This window comes from Phocoena sinus, chromosome 4, assembly GCF_008692025.1.
Source record: "Phocoena sinus isolate mPhoSin1 chromosome 4, mPhoSin1.pri, whole genome shotgun sequence".
Classification (NCBI taxonomy): domain Eukaryota; kingdom Metazoa; phylum Chordata; class Mammalia; order Artiodactyla; family Phocoenidae; genus Phocoena; species Phocoena sinus.
The window spans coordinates 48,848,426-48,866,419 of record NC_045766.1 but is presented as its reverse complement, the minus strand read 5'-3'; the positions used below and the strand labels follow the sequence as shown (position 1 = coordinate 48,866,419).

The window sequence follows — 17,994 nt, the reverse complement described above, 5'->3', positions numbered from 1 at the left end:
CGGGGGCTACTCTTCGTTGCGGTGCAGGGGCTCCTCAATGTGGTGGCTTCTCTTGTTGCAGAGCATGGGCTCTAGATGTGCGGGCTTCAGTAGTTGTGGCTCGCAGGCTCAGTAATTGTGGTGCACAGGCTTAGTTGCTCCGTGGCATGTGGGATCTTCCAAGACCAGGGATCAAACCCATGTCCCCTGCATTGGCAGGTGGATTCTTAACCTCTGCGTCACCAGGGAAGTCCAAGAGGAAGCTTCCTGAGGAGTAGTAGCTAAATTAAAACTTCATCCTAACATGGCAGAGAGGACAAATTTGGAGAGGAGACAAAGTGACAGAAACAATTAAGAGTAGAAGATTCAAAGGGGATGGTGGATTGGAAAGACACCTACCAAACTGAAAACAGAGACATCTCTGAGGAGCTATCTTGGTTGAAGGTGGTGGTAGAGGGTTATTTCAGCTTTATCTGTATTCTACAAAATTTTCTCAAGGACAGTGGTCTCATGTATTTATGTTTAATTTGTTATTAAAATGAAGTAAATATTTTTGAAAGGAGAAAAAGAGACAAAGGAAAAGTGAGGACAGTGCCTAGACTTGTACAGCTATTGGGTAGCTTTTCATCTGGTACCTGAGACTCCCAATGTGGGTCATTGAAAGGCTGTTAAGGTCAGTGTATCTGTCCAAGAAGTAGACAGTCACAGCCCCACTGACCAGAGCTACTTCCTCTTCCCTGCACCTGGGGCTATAGGTTTGCCTTTGGGAGGGGGTTAAGAGGTCCCACAGGCCTCTGTGTACATTTGGGTTTATCACCTAAGATTGTCTGAGTGTCTCCAGGTGACCACGGAGCTAGCCAGAAGAATCTACTAATCCCTTCTTATCCACCTATAGATTCATTGAATTGACGCATTAACAGGCAAGTTTAAAAGAAAGAAAAGAAAAGGAATAAAGGAAATAGGGCAATTTATTGGCTGCCACAGGCAGAACTGGCACAAACAACCTGCCCCATGTCCTTCCCTCTTAGTGCCAGCACAGGACACTCTCCTTAAGATCCTAGCAGGCTCCCCTAGCCATGGATATGGCTGAAGATAGAGACCATCACTGACCTTGGACAAAGACTTGACCTCGCTGGACCTCTGCCAAGGCTCACTTCCAGGGGAAGCCCAAGAGGTCAGTATGGGTCCCAGAGCAGGATCAGGAACCATATGCCAGCCTCAGCAGGCCTTCCTGGAGACCTGGACTCCGTTCCTTTTAGCGTCCTCCATCTTTCCTTTTTCACTCATTGGCCCACCCAACCCACACTCACATTACTGTCTGTCAGAGAAATATCTACACTTAATCAAACCCCTCCCTCAAGTCTATTACATCAAAGCTCAGACTTCAGTGCTCATTGGATTATTTATTCCTAAAACCTACTCTAAGAAATAAGGGTCTAATATTATCGGCCCAACTGTCTCACATTGCTTAGGGACACAAAGTTTAATTAAGGCTTGAATTTGAAACGTTTCGTGGCCACTAAATTGTCTCCAAACTATTTACTTAAATTGTTTAGGGTCTTCTAAAATTAAATAATCTCAAATCCTTATTCTCAATACATTCAGTAAAGTCCTCATTTTATCTTTTCACAAGGAGAGCTATCACAGGGATTCTTATTAAATGGGTATTCTCCATACGACAGATGACTTTCTATTTGGATTGTAGGTAGAACTGAAAGAAGGAGTGAGTAGGCGTGAGGGTCTCTAGACTGGGCGGAAAACATGACAATGCTTTTGTAGTTTAAACAACTGTTCACTCTTACCCTTAGTGGTCAAGAATCCAGTTATTAATCGTTGAATAAGTTGGGCCATACAGCATATGAATGTAAAGAGAGCCAGCGTTCACTGTGGAGTAGATCACATGACGACAAGCTTCAAAAATGTCTTGCAGAACAGTAACAACGATGGTGGGCTATAGCAGAAAGAACTGAAGCTAAAAATCTGGGTTTATATGGAACCTAATAGGTTGTCATTTGGGAAAGTTTGAGCACTCTCAAGGTAGGCTCTAAAACTTGGATCCCAATCCCTATAACATGTAAATTCTTGGAAGACAGGAATCTTATCTGATGGGTTCACTGTTGTCTCCAGTTCCGGCACATAAAAGATAATCTCCAAACATCTGTTGAAAGGCTGAGTGAGTAATCACAGCTTTTCCACTGATTAGCCATGGAAACTTGGGATAGATCCTTCAAGGCTCTGGGGCTCAGTCTTCTCACAGGTAAATGAGAATATTCTATTTAAATGGTGCTATAGGGATGAAGTGACAATGTGTGAAATTCTGAACCATGGTAGGTGTTCGATAGTTTAGAAAGAGGTGGTAGGAACTTGATGGTTAATTATTTTTCTAACTCCTAGTTCATTTGTGAAGTTGCCTCTTGCCTTGCTTGTTGTTTGTCTAAAAATTGAAGATAACCTTCACGCTCAAAAGACCCAAACCACCCTGAAACCTTTTGAGGAAGGGTTTTTAAAGGCAAGGTGAGGAAGAGGGTCGAAAGGTGCCTGATCGGCTTGTGGACATTCTTCTGTTGGTTGGTAGTGCAGTAACCGGGTGGTATTTCGGGAATCAACATCATCAACCTTCTGGTTCCAGCTAGTCTGGGATCTATGTGCTTGCGGTCAGCATGCGGTAAAGGGTAACTTCTTCCACCTGGTGGGGGTTTTAGTATCTGCAAGTCAGCTCAAGGGTATAGCTCAGGATATTACCTATAACCCCCGAGGAGGAACTAAAGGTCCTTGACTTTGTTTTATGGCTAAACTATGATGATCTTCTCTTGCTTGACTCTTTTCCTTTGTTTCTGCATTGTCTCACTTCACTGATTAAATTTGCTCTTTGGAACTCAGGGAGGCTAAAGCTTTTTTACAAACAAGAGGGAGAGGACACGGGGTGTGTTGTGGTTAGGAGGGGAGTCTGTTCCCGGGGAGGCCTCGCAGGGTCCTGCTCGGTTTCAGTAGGACTGAGTAGCTGAAATTTAAATTTTTAATTAACTTAAGTTGAAATAGCCACATGTGGCTAGTGGCAACTATATTGAACAGCACAGATGTCGGATATTTTTATCATCACAAAACGTTCTATTGCACAGGGATGGTTCTTAAGGCCATTATGTCTGATGAGTTCATCTACAGAATGGATGTAGATAAAAAGAAGAACAGGCCAAGGACTGAGCCCTGGACAACAATACCATTTAGAAGTCTAGGAATAAAGAGGGAGTAAGATAATAAGAGGCAGTGGCCGTTGAATTCAAGTGATCATATTGTCATGAGAACAAGAGAAGAAAAAGTTTTAAGAAAAAGGATAGTACTCCAATGGATACAGAATTGTCCTTTAGCCTTAGGGAGACGCAGATTTGGGGGAAACCCATAAAAAGCTACTTCAGAGGCACGGTGAGGGACAAAAACCCACTTAAGTTAGATTGAGGAGAAAAGGATGGTGAGTAGTGAAGTGAGTATAGACAATTTTTCAGAAGAGTTCTGCCATGAAGGGAAACAAAACAATCATTCAATTAGAAGATGAGCAAAAGATATGAAGAGACATTTCACCAAAAAGGATATACAGATGTCAGATAATTAAATTATATGCCCGACGTCATTAACCATTAAAGAAATGTAAAATAAAGCCACAGTAAGATATCACTACACCTTTCAGGATGGCTAAAGTAAAAAATAATGACAACATCAAATGATGAGGGTGCAGAGAAACTAAATCACTCATACATCCCTGGTAAGAAGGTAAAATGGCGGTTTCTTAAAAACGAAATGTGCAAATACCATCTGACCCAACAACTGCACTCATGGACATTTATTCCAGAAAAAGAAGACTTAATGGCCACACAAAAAGGGTTTTCTTTATTTACATGAATATTTATGGCAGCTTTATTTGTAATAACCCAAAACTGGAGAGGACCGAGATGTCCTTCAAAGGTTAATGATTAAACAGGTTGTGGTACATCCATTCCATGGACCAATACTAAGCAATAAAAGCAAACAACTGATACGTGCAACTTAGATGCATCTGGAAGGAATTATACTGAGTGAAAAATACCAACCTCAAAGGTAGCATGCTGTGATGATTAATCTGATGTGTCAACTTGGGGCCACAGTACCCAGACATTTGGTTAAACATTATGCTGAATATTTCTCTGAGGGTTTTGGAGGAGATTTATGTTTAAATCAGTGGACTTTATAAAGACGCAGACATAGAGAATGGCCTTGAGACACGAAGGGGGAAGGGTAAGCTGGGACGAAGTGAGAGAGTGGCATGGACATATATACACTACCAAATGTAAAACAGATAGCTAGTGGGAAGCAGCCGCATAGCACAGGGAGATCAGCTCAGTGCTCTGTGACCACCTAGAGGGGTGGGATAGGGAGGATGGGAGGGAGACGCAAGAAGGAGGTGATATGGGGATATATGTACATGTATAGCTGATTCACTTTGTTATACAGCAGAAACTAACACACCATTGTAAAGCAATTATACTCCAATAAAGATGTTAAAAAATTTTTAAAAATGAAAAAAGAAGTAATCAGAATGTGACTTGAAGGGTTTACAAAGTGAACCCTAAAAAACAACCACACAGAGCTGTTTCACACAGCCCAGAGGGGATCTCCTGGTGATTCTGGACACTGGCGCACCTCACGGAGGGGCCCCCATCCGGACAACAAAGCGAGAAAAGCCTGACTTTATCCCACAGCCAGGGAAACACGAAGACGCCTTCATACAATCGGACCCGCAGCTCCTCGGGTGGGCGCTAAGGCAAACTCTCCTGAGAGGTCGAAATGCATTATCAGTTCTCCGGAGGCTAAATCCCAATGCAATCACTGTTAACAATTCCTCCACCCTACAGCCGGAGATAAAGTTTCAGCCATCCCTAAAAGGTGCGGAGATTACTTATTTCTGAGTAAGAGAACAGGAGAGGTCTGGGCTAAACCAGAGGAAACTGGTCTAGGTGGCTTAAGGTCCAGCGTCCCGGTTAAGCGAGTGGCAGGGCGTGTTTCCAATGAAGAAAACAGCTCCCTTGCGCGCTGTGCGCGCAGCTCCAACCCGGCAGGAGAAGTTAAAGGCTCCACGGCCCCACGCAGCATTCAAGGCCATCTCTTAAAAGGAAGATTCAAAAAACAAAGGTTGGTAAACAGAGGGAACTATCATTTTTGACAGCCGCACAAAGACTTTCTGGCAGAGTTTCCTGTCACTTGGAAAATGATTGCTAAGGAATCGTCTCCTGATTAAATACGCTCAGACAATTGGTGGTGCACATCACCAGCTGAAACTGGAGCAGAAAGCCAGGAGCCGGCCGTGCACTAACGGCAGCGCGGCTACCCGGGGTCTTTAAATTCTGATTTCAAAACTGCTCCCCAAAGCTTGACTCTGCAAGGGAGAGTGCCTTATGTTATGATTCAATGGGTTAATCCATGTAAAGCGCTGAGGGCAGCACCTGGCACTAAACAAGAACTCAATAAAGATTAACTGTCTTTGTTAGTAATATTCATTCATGCCTTTCCACTCAGAAATTACTGGACTGCTGTTTACGGTTACTTTTCTCTCTCCTTATGCATTATGAGCTCCAAAGTGTCATATTTATATCATGCATCTCAGAGCCTGGGACTGTGCTGGGCTCAATAGAAGTTTGTGATTTGAATTGAATGATACTCACTTGCATTACCTTGCAGAAGTGATACAAATGAAAAGAGTGGGGAAATCAAAGACAAATGAAATCTCAGCCTCCTTTATCTCCTCATTCTGTTTCCTCATAGCACCCCTCATTTATGGGGCTGTTCGTTACATCTTCCCTGCTGGACACTGGTTCCAGCTGAGCCTCAGTGGAACCAGTAACACGGTTTGCCAGGCACAGTTCAAGCTCAACCGATTTTGATGTCACCTGCCCCCCCACCCCCCCGAGACTGGACATGGTAGAGGATGTGCAGACGGGCACAAGCCCAAGCCCTGGGAGATTTATTTGAGAGCTCCACTACTGCCTCCTTCAGGTGCCTCTTGACATACACCGAACCAGTACCTATAACAGCAAAAACAAGAGCAACCAACATTTGCTGAGCACCTATTATTCACCATGCTAAACACTTTCATATATTACCACATTTAACCCAAGCAATAAACAAAGTGTATATTCTGTTATTTTCATTCTATCAGGTGAAAAAACTAAGGCACAGGAAAGTCACAATGAGCCACTTGTTTAAGGTCACAACACCAGTAAAATGGTGACATTCAAACCCAAGTTCCTGACTCTCCAAACGCATTCAGGTAACCACTCAAGCCTACAGTGACCTCTGGCCACACAGTCCAGCTCTGAAGCGCAAAGCACCACAGAACTGTTTCTCTGTAGGGCAGTGCATGTGCCTCCCACGCACCTGTCTTTCTTTTCCCCACAGCATAGCATGGCAGCCCAGCTTCTCTCATTTTCCACAAAAGACCCCAAAGATTTCCTTTTTCACCTGCCCCTGGTTACTGCCCCATTTAGAACGTGGCTTAAAACATGACCGCCTCTGGTTTCTAACTTACGCCTAAGGGACCTGCTCCCATTTTCTTTCCTGGTGGAACAAAGGCATTGAAGCCACAAGTCACAGAGGCAAAAAGCATTTATTGATTGGATTCCCATCAATATTCGCCCTCTGCCCAGGATTAGACTTGGCCTCATGCCTTCTTTGCTTTGCTCCTCCTACTCTAATGTATAACTAGTCTCAGGAAGCTGGAGGAGGACAGTCAGGGACTGGCCACGGTATCTGCCACACTCACCACAGGACCGGGAATTAAGAGGAGGACTCCAACCCACAAAATGACAGAAGATAAGGTACAGTCGTATTATGTCCATTTGCGGACGTGAATAGGGAAATCTGTTGAAGTCAGTGAGCATGTTGAGGATTTGGGGGATGTTGGGTGTAGCTGTCACAGATCAAAGCTACTTCTCTTGGCCGATTGATAGTTTGGCTGCTAAAAAAATCATATTTTTTATTCAGTAATTGGGACTTTAAGGATATTTGCTCTCTTTTCTGACTAGCCTGTGTAATGTTTTCTCGAGTGGTACTACATAACCATATTATGGAAGGAATGTGCAAAAAAAGGCATATTCACCCAAATCTAACTAATCGTGAAACTGATCTGAAATCTTCAAAAATATCAATATTCAAAAAACAAAGGGTAGAAGGCCTGTTTTAGATTAAAGGAGACTAAGAAGAACTGATGACCAAATGCAACAAGTGATCTTAGATGGTGGAAGGAAGAAGAAAACAGCTCTAAGGGACAATATGGGGATAGTGAGAAATTTTGAAAATGGTGTATTAGATAATGTTTTATAACTCTTACGTTCTTGGATGTGATAATGGTATTGTAATTATGTAGGAGAATGTCTATGTTCTTAGTGAGTACATGCTGAAGTATTTAGGAGTGAAGTGACACAAGTATCTGGTGTAACTTACTCTGCTGAGCCATCTTTCATGTCAGTAAGTGACAAGGCTAGGAGCACAGGCTTTGCAGTCAGGGACCTGGATTTGGAGTGTGCTGATACTACTTACCTGCTGTGATACTGGGGTTAAGTTATTTAACTGGCCTATCCACTAATTGAGATTTTAAGGATATTTTCTCTGTTTTCTGAGTAGTCTGTATGATTTTCTTGAGTGCTTTTCTCGACTGCAACAGATTAAGAACACATTGGGATATAACATAAGGATATAGTATGGGATATACAGGGATTATAATAGTTCTCTGCTGTAGGGGTGTAATTAAATGAGATAATATTATAGAAACTCAGATGACAAACATTTTAATATCAATAGTTATGTATTTATATAATGTGTATTTAAGGAATAACTAGGATTTCATGATTTCCTATAAGAGCCCAGGATACAGCTAAAGTAGTTAAAACTTTAAAAATAGTATAAAGACAAATATTAAGTTAATAACTATACGGATGGTATGTAGATTTGGCAAAAATTATGAAGGTAGTGTTCAAACAAGTGACGTTTGGTAGATATTGCAAAAAGAAAGGTGCTTAACCACACTGCCTGGCACATAGCCTATGATCAAGTTTCATATAGAACTATCCTTAAATTCCCTCAGGGGCCTTTAGAAATTGTGTTGTAGTACTTCTCTTGAGAATTAAGGAATTGCCTAAAAAGGGAACCCAGAAAGAATGAGAACTGATGTAAAGCACAATGTTATAGCTTCGTAAAACCACCCAGACTTTGAAAGAAGTGAACTAAGCATGAGACTGAGGGTTAGGAGACCTGGGTTCTCACTCTGGATATACCCAGTAATGCACTGTGTAATTCAAAAGACTTGGACTCAGATTCTTCAACTGAAAGAGGAGGAGATTAGCCTAGAATCCATTGCTCTCAAAGGTCCCTTTCAGCTTGAAAATTCTATGGCTTGAGAAGCTCCTGGACTTTTCCAAAGTTGGGTGCAAGATCGCCTTTGGGTTGGTGTACATAGTATTTTGTAGAGGAAAGAGTACAAGCTCTGCTCCCTACCTAGTCAATCAATAGATGCTGAAAATCTGCCTTTTTGTTTAGCAGTGGGAGTTTAAGATGAGCTCTGGTTTCCAATACAAGAGTATCTGTTATTCATCAGCTATGTGTGTTGGGCATACCACTTCATCTCTGAGCCCTGGTTTCCTCACCTGTAAAATGGGGATAATTTCATGTACTTTGCAGTAGTGTTGTGAAGATTATTGGTGATTTCTAAAAATTTGACAGGTGGTTGTTTGGCAAGAGTGATAAATGAGATGATAATGATGTGATTAAAGATCAGTTGGTTTTTAGCCCTTTCACTATTTATAGGAAGACCACAGTATGTATCTTATTCAGCCTTTGTAACAAATCTATGCATTAACTATTATTATACCCATTTGCGGGGTAAAGAAACTGAGATTTGGGGATGTTAAGGGCCTAGCTGGGACTCTTCCAGGTTTTCTGACTCCCAAGCCTACTTGTTTTTCCTAATAGACTCCATCTGATTTCTAAGCCACAAAATAAACACCACATTTGGGTTTTTTTGTTGTTTGTTTGGTTTTTTTTTTTGCGGTACGCGGGCCTCTCACTGTTGTGGCCTCTCCTGTTGCGGAGCACAGGCTCCGGACGCGCAGGCTCAGCGGCCACGGCTCAAGGGCCTAGCCGCTCCGCGGCGTGTGGGATCCTCCCGGACCAGGGCAAGAACCCATGTCCCCTGCATCGGCAGGCAGACTCTCAACCACTGCGCCACCAGGGAAGCCCCACATTTGTTTTATGTTAAGGTTCAGCCACTTGCCCATTCTACTCTTCTACATTTATCCAGCGCATATTTTTAATTGGATATAGAACATAGTTTCTTTAACTTAAAATTATTAAGCTCCAAATGAAGACAGTCTTTCTAAAAGTGCATGCTTAATACCTTGTTGCCTATGAAGAAGTTGAAAGCTGCCACTTGGTGGATATATGGCCTTTAGATGAGTTCATTACCCTTTCCATATCATTACCTTTTCCCATACGTAAAATGGTATAATAATTTCCACCTACAAGGTTGTCGAGAGAGCAGGCAAACCATTTAGAAGACAGAGCCTGGACAAGAGTAAGTTCCTCTCTAAGTTCTCACTGTTTTCACTAGCTCCTATGTACCTATCCTTGAGTCAACCTTTTGGATATTAGATTGAATGAATGGAGGTTAATGGGCCAATTCAAACTTAGTTGTTTAGTAGTTTTCAGAAATTTTCCCTCTCATAAACAAAACTTTCTTTGACCAAGTCTAACCACAAAGAAGGTTAACTACAAATGTTATCTCTTTTTATTTCACAATGGAAAAAGAAATGATGGGAAGCGAAGAGCCAGTTCAAAATGGAGTTCAGGGAAGGAAATCAAACCTGAAAATAAGAGGTACAAAACAAAAACAAAAAAGAAAATGCAATCAAACAGTTCCAGAGACTTTGATACTTGGTATGATCACTTTGGTTGGGAATTCAAGTGGCCCGATTAAAATAAATGAGATTGCTCCTTATCTGAGCAACTGGGTGAAATTTCTATCTCAAGGAGTTAAAGTGGGGAACTTCAGGCCATGGGTGGCAGTACCAGAGCCAACGCTGGAAAACGAAGCCGGGGAGACCAGAGGACCAAGACTTTAAGAGCACCCTAAGATTTCTAAATGTTTAAAACCTCTCTTATCTCCTTCACAGTGGCTTTTTTGTTATCCCTATAATGTGAGAAAGTGATCTTAGGGGCAGCTCCAATATTTCTATAGCAATGACTTAGAACAATTTAATTGGAAGGTAATGGGACAGGAGTTCCAGAGATCTATGTTTGAAAATTAACTTACATTTTTGTCAAAGCAATGAAGGAACAGCTAACACTGTTGAGACTGTCATTTGGAGTGGAAGAGGGAGGCTGATGGAGATTAGAGGGGACCGGATCTGCTGCAGCCACCACCTTCAGCCCCAACTTCCATTTCTGTAACACCGCTGCTCACCATTGCTCACCAGTTGGACTCAAAATAAGAAGAAAGGAACTATATGCTTGTCTGGTGGGGACAGGAAGAGAGGGCCAGCAGAGAGCAGAAGCCCAGGGATGGAGTGGGAGGGGCAGTCACTAAGACACCAAGTGCTGGGAGACTCTGCCACGGACGAAAAGGAGATGCAGGGATGAAACTGGGCAAGTATGTCGTAGCCCTGGGCTTGGTGTTGGGTAGGACCTGAGGTTCTTCTTCAGCTGAGCTACAGATGAGCAGTTGAGTAGCCTTTGTTTGCCCTTTTTGATTTTCATCAGAAACCTCACAAAAGTTTTTTATTTTATTTTATTTTATTTTTTGCGGTACGCTGGCCTCTCACTGTTGTGGCCTCTCCCGTTGCGGAGCACAGGCTCCGGACACGCAGGCTCAGCGGCCACGGCTCACGGGCCCAGCCGCTCCGCGGCATGTGGGATCTTCCCGGACCGGGGCACGAACCCGTGTCCCCTGCATCGGCAGGCGGACTCTCAACCACTGCGCCACCAGGGAAGCCCTCAAAAAAGCTTTTTATGGGTGTGTGAGGAAGGAGGGGATTTGTGTGGTGAGTGGTGGGAAAATGGAAAATGCACGTGGAACTGGTCATTGTCTGGTGATTTGCTTCAGCATCACAATTGGCAAATCCTATAAATATGTGCACTCTTAGTTGTTTTTTTTTTAAGTTTAGAAAGATTAGGATCCTAGAGTTTCAGACCTGTTTGGCTTGTGAATGTTTGTTTCTGATCAATGAGAAATGCAAAATAACCAAGTAATTAAAAGCATAAGTTCTGGATCCAAATCATTATTCTATCAATACAAGTTACTGGCTGTAAGACTTTAACTAGTCTAGTTATCTATAAAATAGGGATACTAATGGTACTGTCATGAGGAGTGTGGTTGGCAGAATAATGGTCCTTAAAAGATGTCCATGGGACTTCCCTGGTGGTCCAGTGGGTAAGACTCTGTGCTCCCAATGCAGGGGGCCGGGGTTTGATCCCTGGTCAGGGAACAAGATCCTGCATGCATGCTGCAACCAAAAGATCCCGCATGCCACAACAAAGATCCTGGGTGCCACGACTAAGACCCAGCGCAGCCAAAATAAATAAATTAAAAAAAAAAAAAAAAAAAAAAGATGTCCACAACCTTGTCCCCAGAACCTGTGAATATGTTACCTCACATAGTAAAAAGGGCTCTACAAACGCCATTACCGTTATGGCCCTTGAGATAGAGAGATTCCGGCTGTGAAGATGGAGGAAGGGCATGACTAATCAAGGAATGCTGTAAAGCTGGGAATGGCCCTTGCTTTACAGCTAGCACGGACCCTGGTCCTTCAACCACAAGGAACTAAATTCTATCATCAACCCAAATTTTCCCCTACATCCTCCAGAAAGGAACACAGCTTGCCAACACTTTGATTTTAGTCTGATGAGACTAGTGTCAGACTTCTGATCTACAAACACTGTAAAATCATAAATTTGTGTTATTTAAGCCACTGCTTTGTTTGGTTATTTGTAATAGCAACAAGAGAAAACGATTACAGGTAACTGACATAATACACATACAGCCATGAATGGCATGCAGTAGGCAAAATAATCAGTATTAGGCATTGAAGCTCTGTTTGCATTGCACCTAACATCAGATTGTCCAGACTGCAGTAATGGAGATTATCAAGAAGGGGGTTAAAGCCTGCTTAAGGCGCTTCTTTGTCCCCTCATTACTAATGTAAATGGGTTGAAATTCTCTGTCCTTGGAAACAGCTTAAAGGGAAAAAGGATTTAAGGAGAAATCACCAACCAAGTGAATGGAACCTCATCTTAGCTTTGGCTGCCTGAGCCACTGCGTTTTAGATGTCTCCAGTTCCGTTTCAGAGGATAATTCAAAGTCTCTGGTAATCCCACACACCATAACCATACCGTGTGTGTGTATTTGTGTGTGTAAGCACTCGCACATGTGCACTTTTTACATATATTTTATTTATAATTATTTTACTATTGATTATTAATGAATAACTATATATGTATATATGACTTATATCTAATAAATACAAATGTGAATTATATAATTATATGATATATAAGATATTATATATATGCTTCATACTTATATGGTTCTTTGGAGATATATATATACCGTACTAGCATGTAATTTGGGTCAGCTTTGATGTCTTGCCTTTCAGGGAACAAAGTTACTGGGAGGGAAAGTCTATATAGGGGCCACCTGCAATTAATTCTGAATTAGTAGAAAGAGAGGGAACATACAGATTCCCAATCATCACCCCAGAGATTCCAATCCACTAGTAGATCCGAGGTGAGCCCCAGGAAGCTACACATGTAATAAGCTCTTCAAGTAAAGTCTGGTTTTAGGACCATTAGACAGTAACTTCAAGGGCTCTCAGGGTGGTACTGTGATAATACTTTGTTGATGATGACACTGTGAAATTTCTGATCTCCAGAAATTTAATTGGGGAATAAGGAGGTCTGGTTAATTAGCTATTCTTCATGCTGGAGTAGGGGGATTTACAATTATTTGCCAATTGAGGGAAAAACTGAAGATTATATAGGGAAAGTGGCTTGGGTCACATACCCACTAGGTATCAGAGTGGGAACTAAACGCTGTGTTGATATGACTCATTAATTCATTCAACAAAGTTCCTACTGTATCTTATATCATTTACTTTAAAATTTCAAATTACATAATTATACATGAAATATTTTCCTTACAAAATGTATAATAATATAAATAAAAGAAAAATACTCTTTTACCCCACCTCTCCAATCTCACATTCCTCCTCAAAGGTCAGCCTTTTGGTATTTGTTTTTCAAGAAAATATTCTATGAGTTACATAAAACACACACAAATCAAATAACACTTAGGTTTAAGTCTTTTTAAAAAAATAATTCGATTTCACAATTTCCTTTGTCACTTAAAAAGTCAGTATATAACAATCACATTATTCTAACTGCTGTATCATGACGTATTTGAATCTATTTGGCCATTCCGTTGAATGACATTTAGGTTCTTTCCACAATTCTTGCTATAACATGCACAAAAATGCATCAAATATCCTTATATGTGACTCTGTATGCATGATATGAGTTCTCTAAGATGGTTAGACATGTAATTATAAGTTGAAAGGGATGGATGCTCTGCCACTTTCTACAGTTTTTTGTAGCTGCATGAAGTTCGGGAGAAAATAATATCCCTTAATTCACAACTCTAGGTTCAACAAGTTGCAGATCCTGAAAAGTATTTTACCTAGATGTTGATGTGGATTGTGATGCCTCTTAGATGAGTTCTGAGGTGTTTCTGTATCATGGCAATGTCCAGGAGAGCTCCCTATCTCTTTGTTACTGGTGTCTTATTTGACTTTTCAATGATTTTTAAAATTTTATTTTAAAACTGTTTTTTAAAAAAACAACAACAAACAAACAAACAAAAAACTGTTTTTATCTTGGCAGTGTCCTTTAGTCAGCAGCAATTCTAGTTCACAGTCCTGATTTTGAAGCTTAAAATAAAATATACACATATATATATAGGGAAAAGGATGTCTGCTTCCTCCCCTGGACGAAGCTGTCCCAGATTTTTGCTGCTTTAGCAGTGTAGGGGAAATGAAAGGTGCCCACAGTCTCATATGAATGAGCCCTGCCAGGAGCATAGGGCACACAGTGAATGAGTATCAAGGGACAAGAACCAGCCAGTGGAGCCTGTCAGAAGTCCAAGCTGCAGAGAGATGGGGCAATGGTAACTGGAATTGCCTGGTGTTTCCCAGCCCTGTGTTTCATTCCCCACAGGTCACCAGGACCTTGGTTTTTACTGTCTTCACTGCCGTGCTGGGTTCCTTCCAGTTTGGATATGACATTGGCGTGATCAATGCACCTCAACAGGCAAGTGAAACATGCCCAAGTTCTCTTTTTGGTAATTTCTATCAGTGACAGAAAGGTATCTGCTCCACATCCAGAGAGATAAGGTGGGTCCACGCGGGGAACACGGGATAATCCTGGTCTCTGTCAGGTTCCACATGTGTGCTTCCAAGGCTGATAACTTGGCCTTGACTCCTCACTTTAAAACCCTCACAGAAAAAGAAAGAGTAATAAATAATCCTTGATCTCTGACTCAGCTATTCGCTGAGCTCACAGAAAACTCCAGCTAGAATACCACGTGCCTAAGGATTTTTTTAAAAAAACTTAAGAGCTGATTGAAGCATACATTCAGAGCTCCCAGATGCACAGATGAAAATGCCAGGGAATAAGAGGGAACAATGGAAGGATAAGGTTGTTTCAGTGCACAAACCTGTACTGAGCACCAACTCACTGTGCGTCAGGCACTAACATATGCTCTCCCCCATTTGACTCGCCCAACAACCTTATTATGCCCATTTCTTGTCCAGATTAAAACATTTTGGAACCCTGCAGGGGTGGGGAGTGGGCAGGGGAGGGGATGGAATTGGATGAAGGAGGTCAAAGGTACAAACTTCCAGGTATAGGATAAATAAGCACTAGGGATGTTAGGTACAACATGGTAAATATAATTAACACTGCTGTATGTTATATATGAAAGGTTTTGAGACAGTGAATCCTGAGTTCTCATCACAAGAAAAAAATGACAAACAAGCAAACAAAAAACACTTAGGAGCCCTAACACTAACAAGATTCTAGTCCTTCCCCCTACTCCTGTGTCCCATAGGTGATCCAAAGTAAAATAATACAAAACCTTTAAATAATAGTCAACAAGGCCAACATAGTTTGGGTTTTCTCCATGTTGACCATGTGAATGGGTATTTTTTTAAAATATTGAATAATTTCTATCATTTTTCTCATTTACTTTGTGCATCCCTACTCTGGTTTCCAGTGAATAGACAGGAGAAGGATGTCATTTTTCTCAGACCCCACAGGCTGTAAGTGGGGAAACCAGGACTTCGTTCCCTCTGCTCTGAATCAGACTGTCAGGTCGTTTAGGGTGGGATTGATGTCTTATTCTTCTTCCTAGCACCAGTGCCAAGCACAATGATTGATGTAAACAATAAAGCGTTTAGTGAATGAAGAAGAGAGAGAGAAAGAGACACAGAGAGAGAGAGAAGAGAAGCTAGGGGAAGGGGTGGCATAAGGTGATGGTACAAGCATTTGTTCGGTGCCTTCTATGAATCCATCACATTTCATCTGCTTCTCTTACGACACTGGACTCCAAGGAAAATGTAAGAGACTACAGGGTGTGAACGTGTGAAATGTGTACTTGCCACAGTCCATCTGCTGAAAAGCGTTGCTCCTTGAACTAAAAGATGTGCTCTGGTTAGGTACCACATAGCATCATGAGTGTGGCAGCCTTTGCCAAGGCTGAGAGACTTGGGGAATAACTCTGGGGGCCATATAATTTTTTCTGTGGGTGATGACAACACATGCTAATTTAACAGGATTCTTGAAATTTGGAATTGGTAGAACGTTTTCTCTTCTTGTGGTAGAACTTTTCAAATCCTTATTTAAAGCATCCTCTTCAGTCTTGGGAGGGAAAATTAATCTAAGGTTTCCCCTCCTCCAATCCAAGTCCTAGAGCCAAACCTAAACACAGAGATCCCCCACTGGCATCCGGATTAGTGCCCTCTCTATAACCCTTCCTTCTGTATGGAAAGAGCTGCTTAAACACTATTACGTAAGAAGAGTCATTCAGGCCCATTTGTTTTTGTTAGCAGAATGACATTTGGAATTGTTTTAGGGTATTTTAAAGTCACATTTTTTTTACAAATATGAAAACTACGCATGGCTGTTGCAGAAAGTTTTAGAAGAAAAAAATTCCTGATTATTCATGTAGAGCAAACTGCTGAGAACATTTGGGATATTTCCTTTCAGCCTTTCTTCTGTGTATATTATCCATATAGAGTGGCCTTCCATGAGATAAATGTCTGGATCAGACTTCTTTTATTGTAAGAGGATATCATTCTCTCCCTCATTGGCTGATTTTACCACATAAGACTTTGCCCAGGACTGGCAACCTAGGGCAGCTGCATTCCAGGTCCTTGTCAGAGGTCCTCCCAGCTCATTGCTGCTAAATAGTGACCAAATCATCCAGAGGAATGACACAGAAGGAAGAGAGCCTGAAGGATGTGCCTTTACTCGATTATACTTTTGTTTGATCTTTACCTCTACTGAAACACATTATAAAATACGGCACTGTGAAATCTAGTTTTGAACATTGTTTATTCTGTTACATACTGAACTCTGTGAGGACCCATACAAGAAACTTCCTTCAGGTCTCAATACCTTCTCAGGTACTACTGAGTTGTTTTTGATCTTCAGAATTCACCAGTATATATGACTGTTTTCCTCTCTTTTCACTGGCTGCTAGGAAGCTTATTAATAAATTTAGAGCTCACCTAAAGCAAGGATGCAGCACCTAGTGTTTAAATTTGTATACCAACTTTATTTTGGGCCTCATCTTTCCCAATCTTTATTCTTATACCTACTTTTATGTGTCTGTTAAAATATTTACAGAAGCCAATTAAAATCCTGCTATGCAGGGGTAACAGTGGAGTGAAAATATATCTTTTCAACCTGCAGGATATTTTCAATTTGGATAGTAGCCAACCTTTAAAACTTGAAGAATTTTACATAAAAATCCAGATTTCTGGCTTCTCGTTAAAAATTAAAGGTCATAAATAGACATTTCTCCAAAGAAGATATACAGATTGCCGACAAATACATGAAAGGATGCTCAACATCACTAATCATTAGAGAAATGCAAATCAAATCTACAGTGAGGTATCACCTCACACCGGTTAGAATGGCCATCATCAAAAAATCTACAAACAATAAATGCTGGAGAGTGTGTGGAGAAAAGGGAACCCTCTTGCACTGTTGGTGGAAATGTAAATTGATACAGCCACTATGGAGAACAGTATGGAGGTTCCTTAAAAAACTAAAAATAGAACTACCATATGACCCAGCAATCCCACTACTGGGCATATACCCTGAGAAAACCATAATTCAAAAAGATACATGTACCACAATGTTCTTTGCAGCACTATTTACAATAGCCAGGACATGGAAGCAACCTAAGTGTCCATCGACAGATAAATGGATAAAGAAGATGTGGCACATATACACAATGGAATATTACTTGGCCATAAAAAGAAAAAAATTGAGTTATTTGTAGTGAGGTGGATGGACCTAGAGACTGTCATACAGAGTGAAGTAAGTCAGAAAGAGAAAAACAAATACCATATGCTAACACATATATATGGAATCTAAAAAAAAAAAAAGGTTCTGATGAACCTAGGGGCAGGACAAGAATAAAGACTCAGACATAGAGAATGGACTTGAGGACATGGAGAGGGGGAAAGGTAAGCTGGGACGAAGGAGAGTGGCATGGACATATATACACTACCAAATGTAAAATAGATAGCTAGTGGGAAGCAGCCGCATAGCACAGGGAGATCAGCTTGGTGCTTTGTGACCACCTAGAGGGGTGGGATAGGGAGGGTGGGAGGGAGGGAGACGCAAGAGGGAGGGGATATGAGGATATATGTATACGTA

General features: G+C 41.4%; 1 protein-coding gene across 2 annotated transcripts in view; it reads left to right on the top strand.

Annotated features, from left to right (window-relative positions):
• The first annotated feature begins 5,052 nt into the window (after window positions 1-5,052).
• Window positions 5,053-17,994, top strand: part of SLC2A2 (solute carrier family 2 member 2) — a 34,415-nt gene continuing 21,473 nt past the window's right edge. The window contains exons 1-2 of one of the 2 annotated variants that reach the window (XM_032631392.1): window positions 5,053-5,139; window positions 14,263-14,355. Coding sequence is in view for 1 of the 2 variants with exons in the window: in XM_032631390.1 (XP_032487281.1) it covers window positions 6,807-6,821; window positions 14,263-14,355 (108 nt within the window). In the remaining variant the exon portion in view is untranslated. Of the gene's footprint in view, window positions 5,140-6,751; window positions 6,822-14,262; window positions 14,356-17,994 lie in introns of those variants that run through there. The other variant, XM_032631390.1, reaches the window with a different exon arrangement.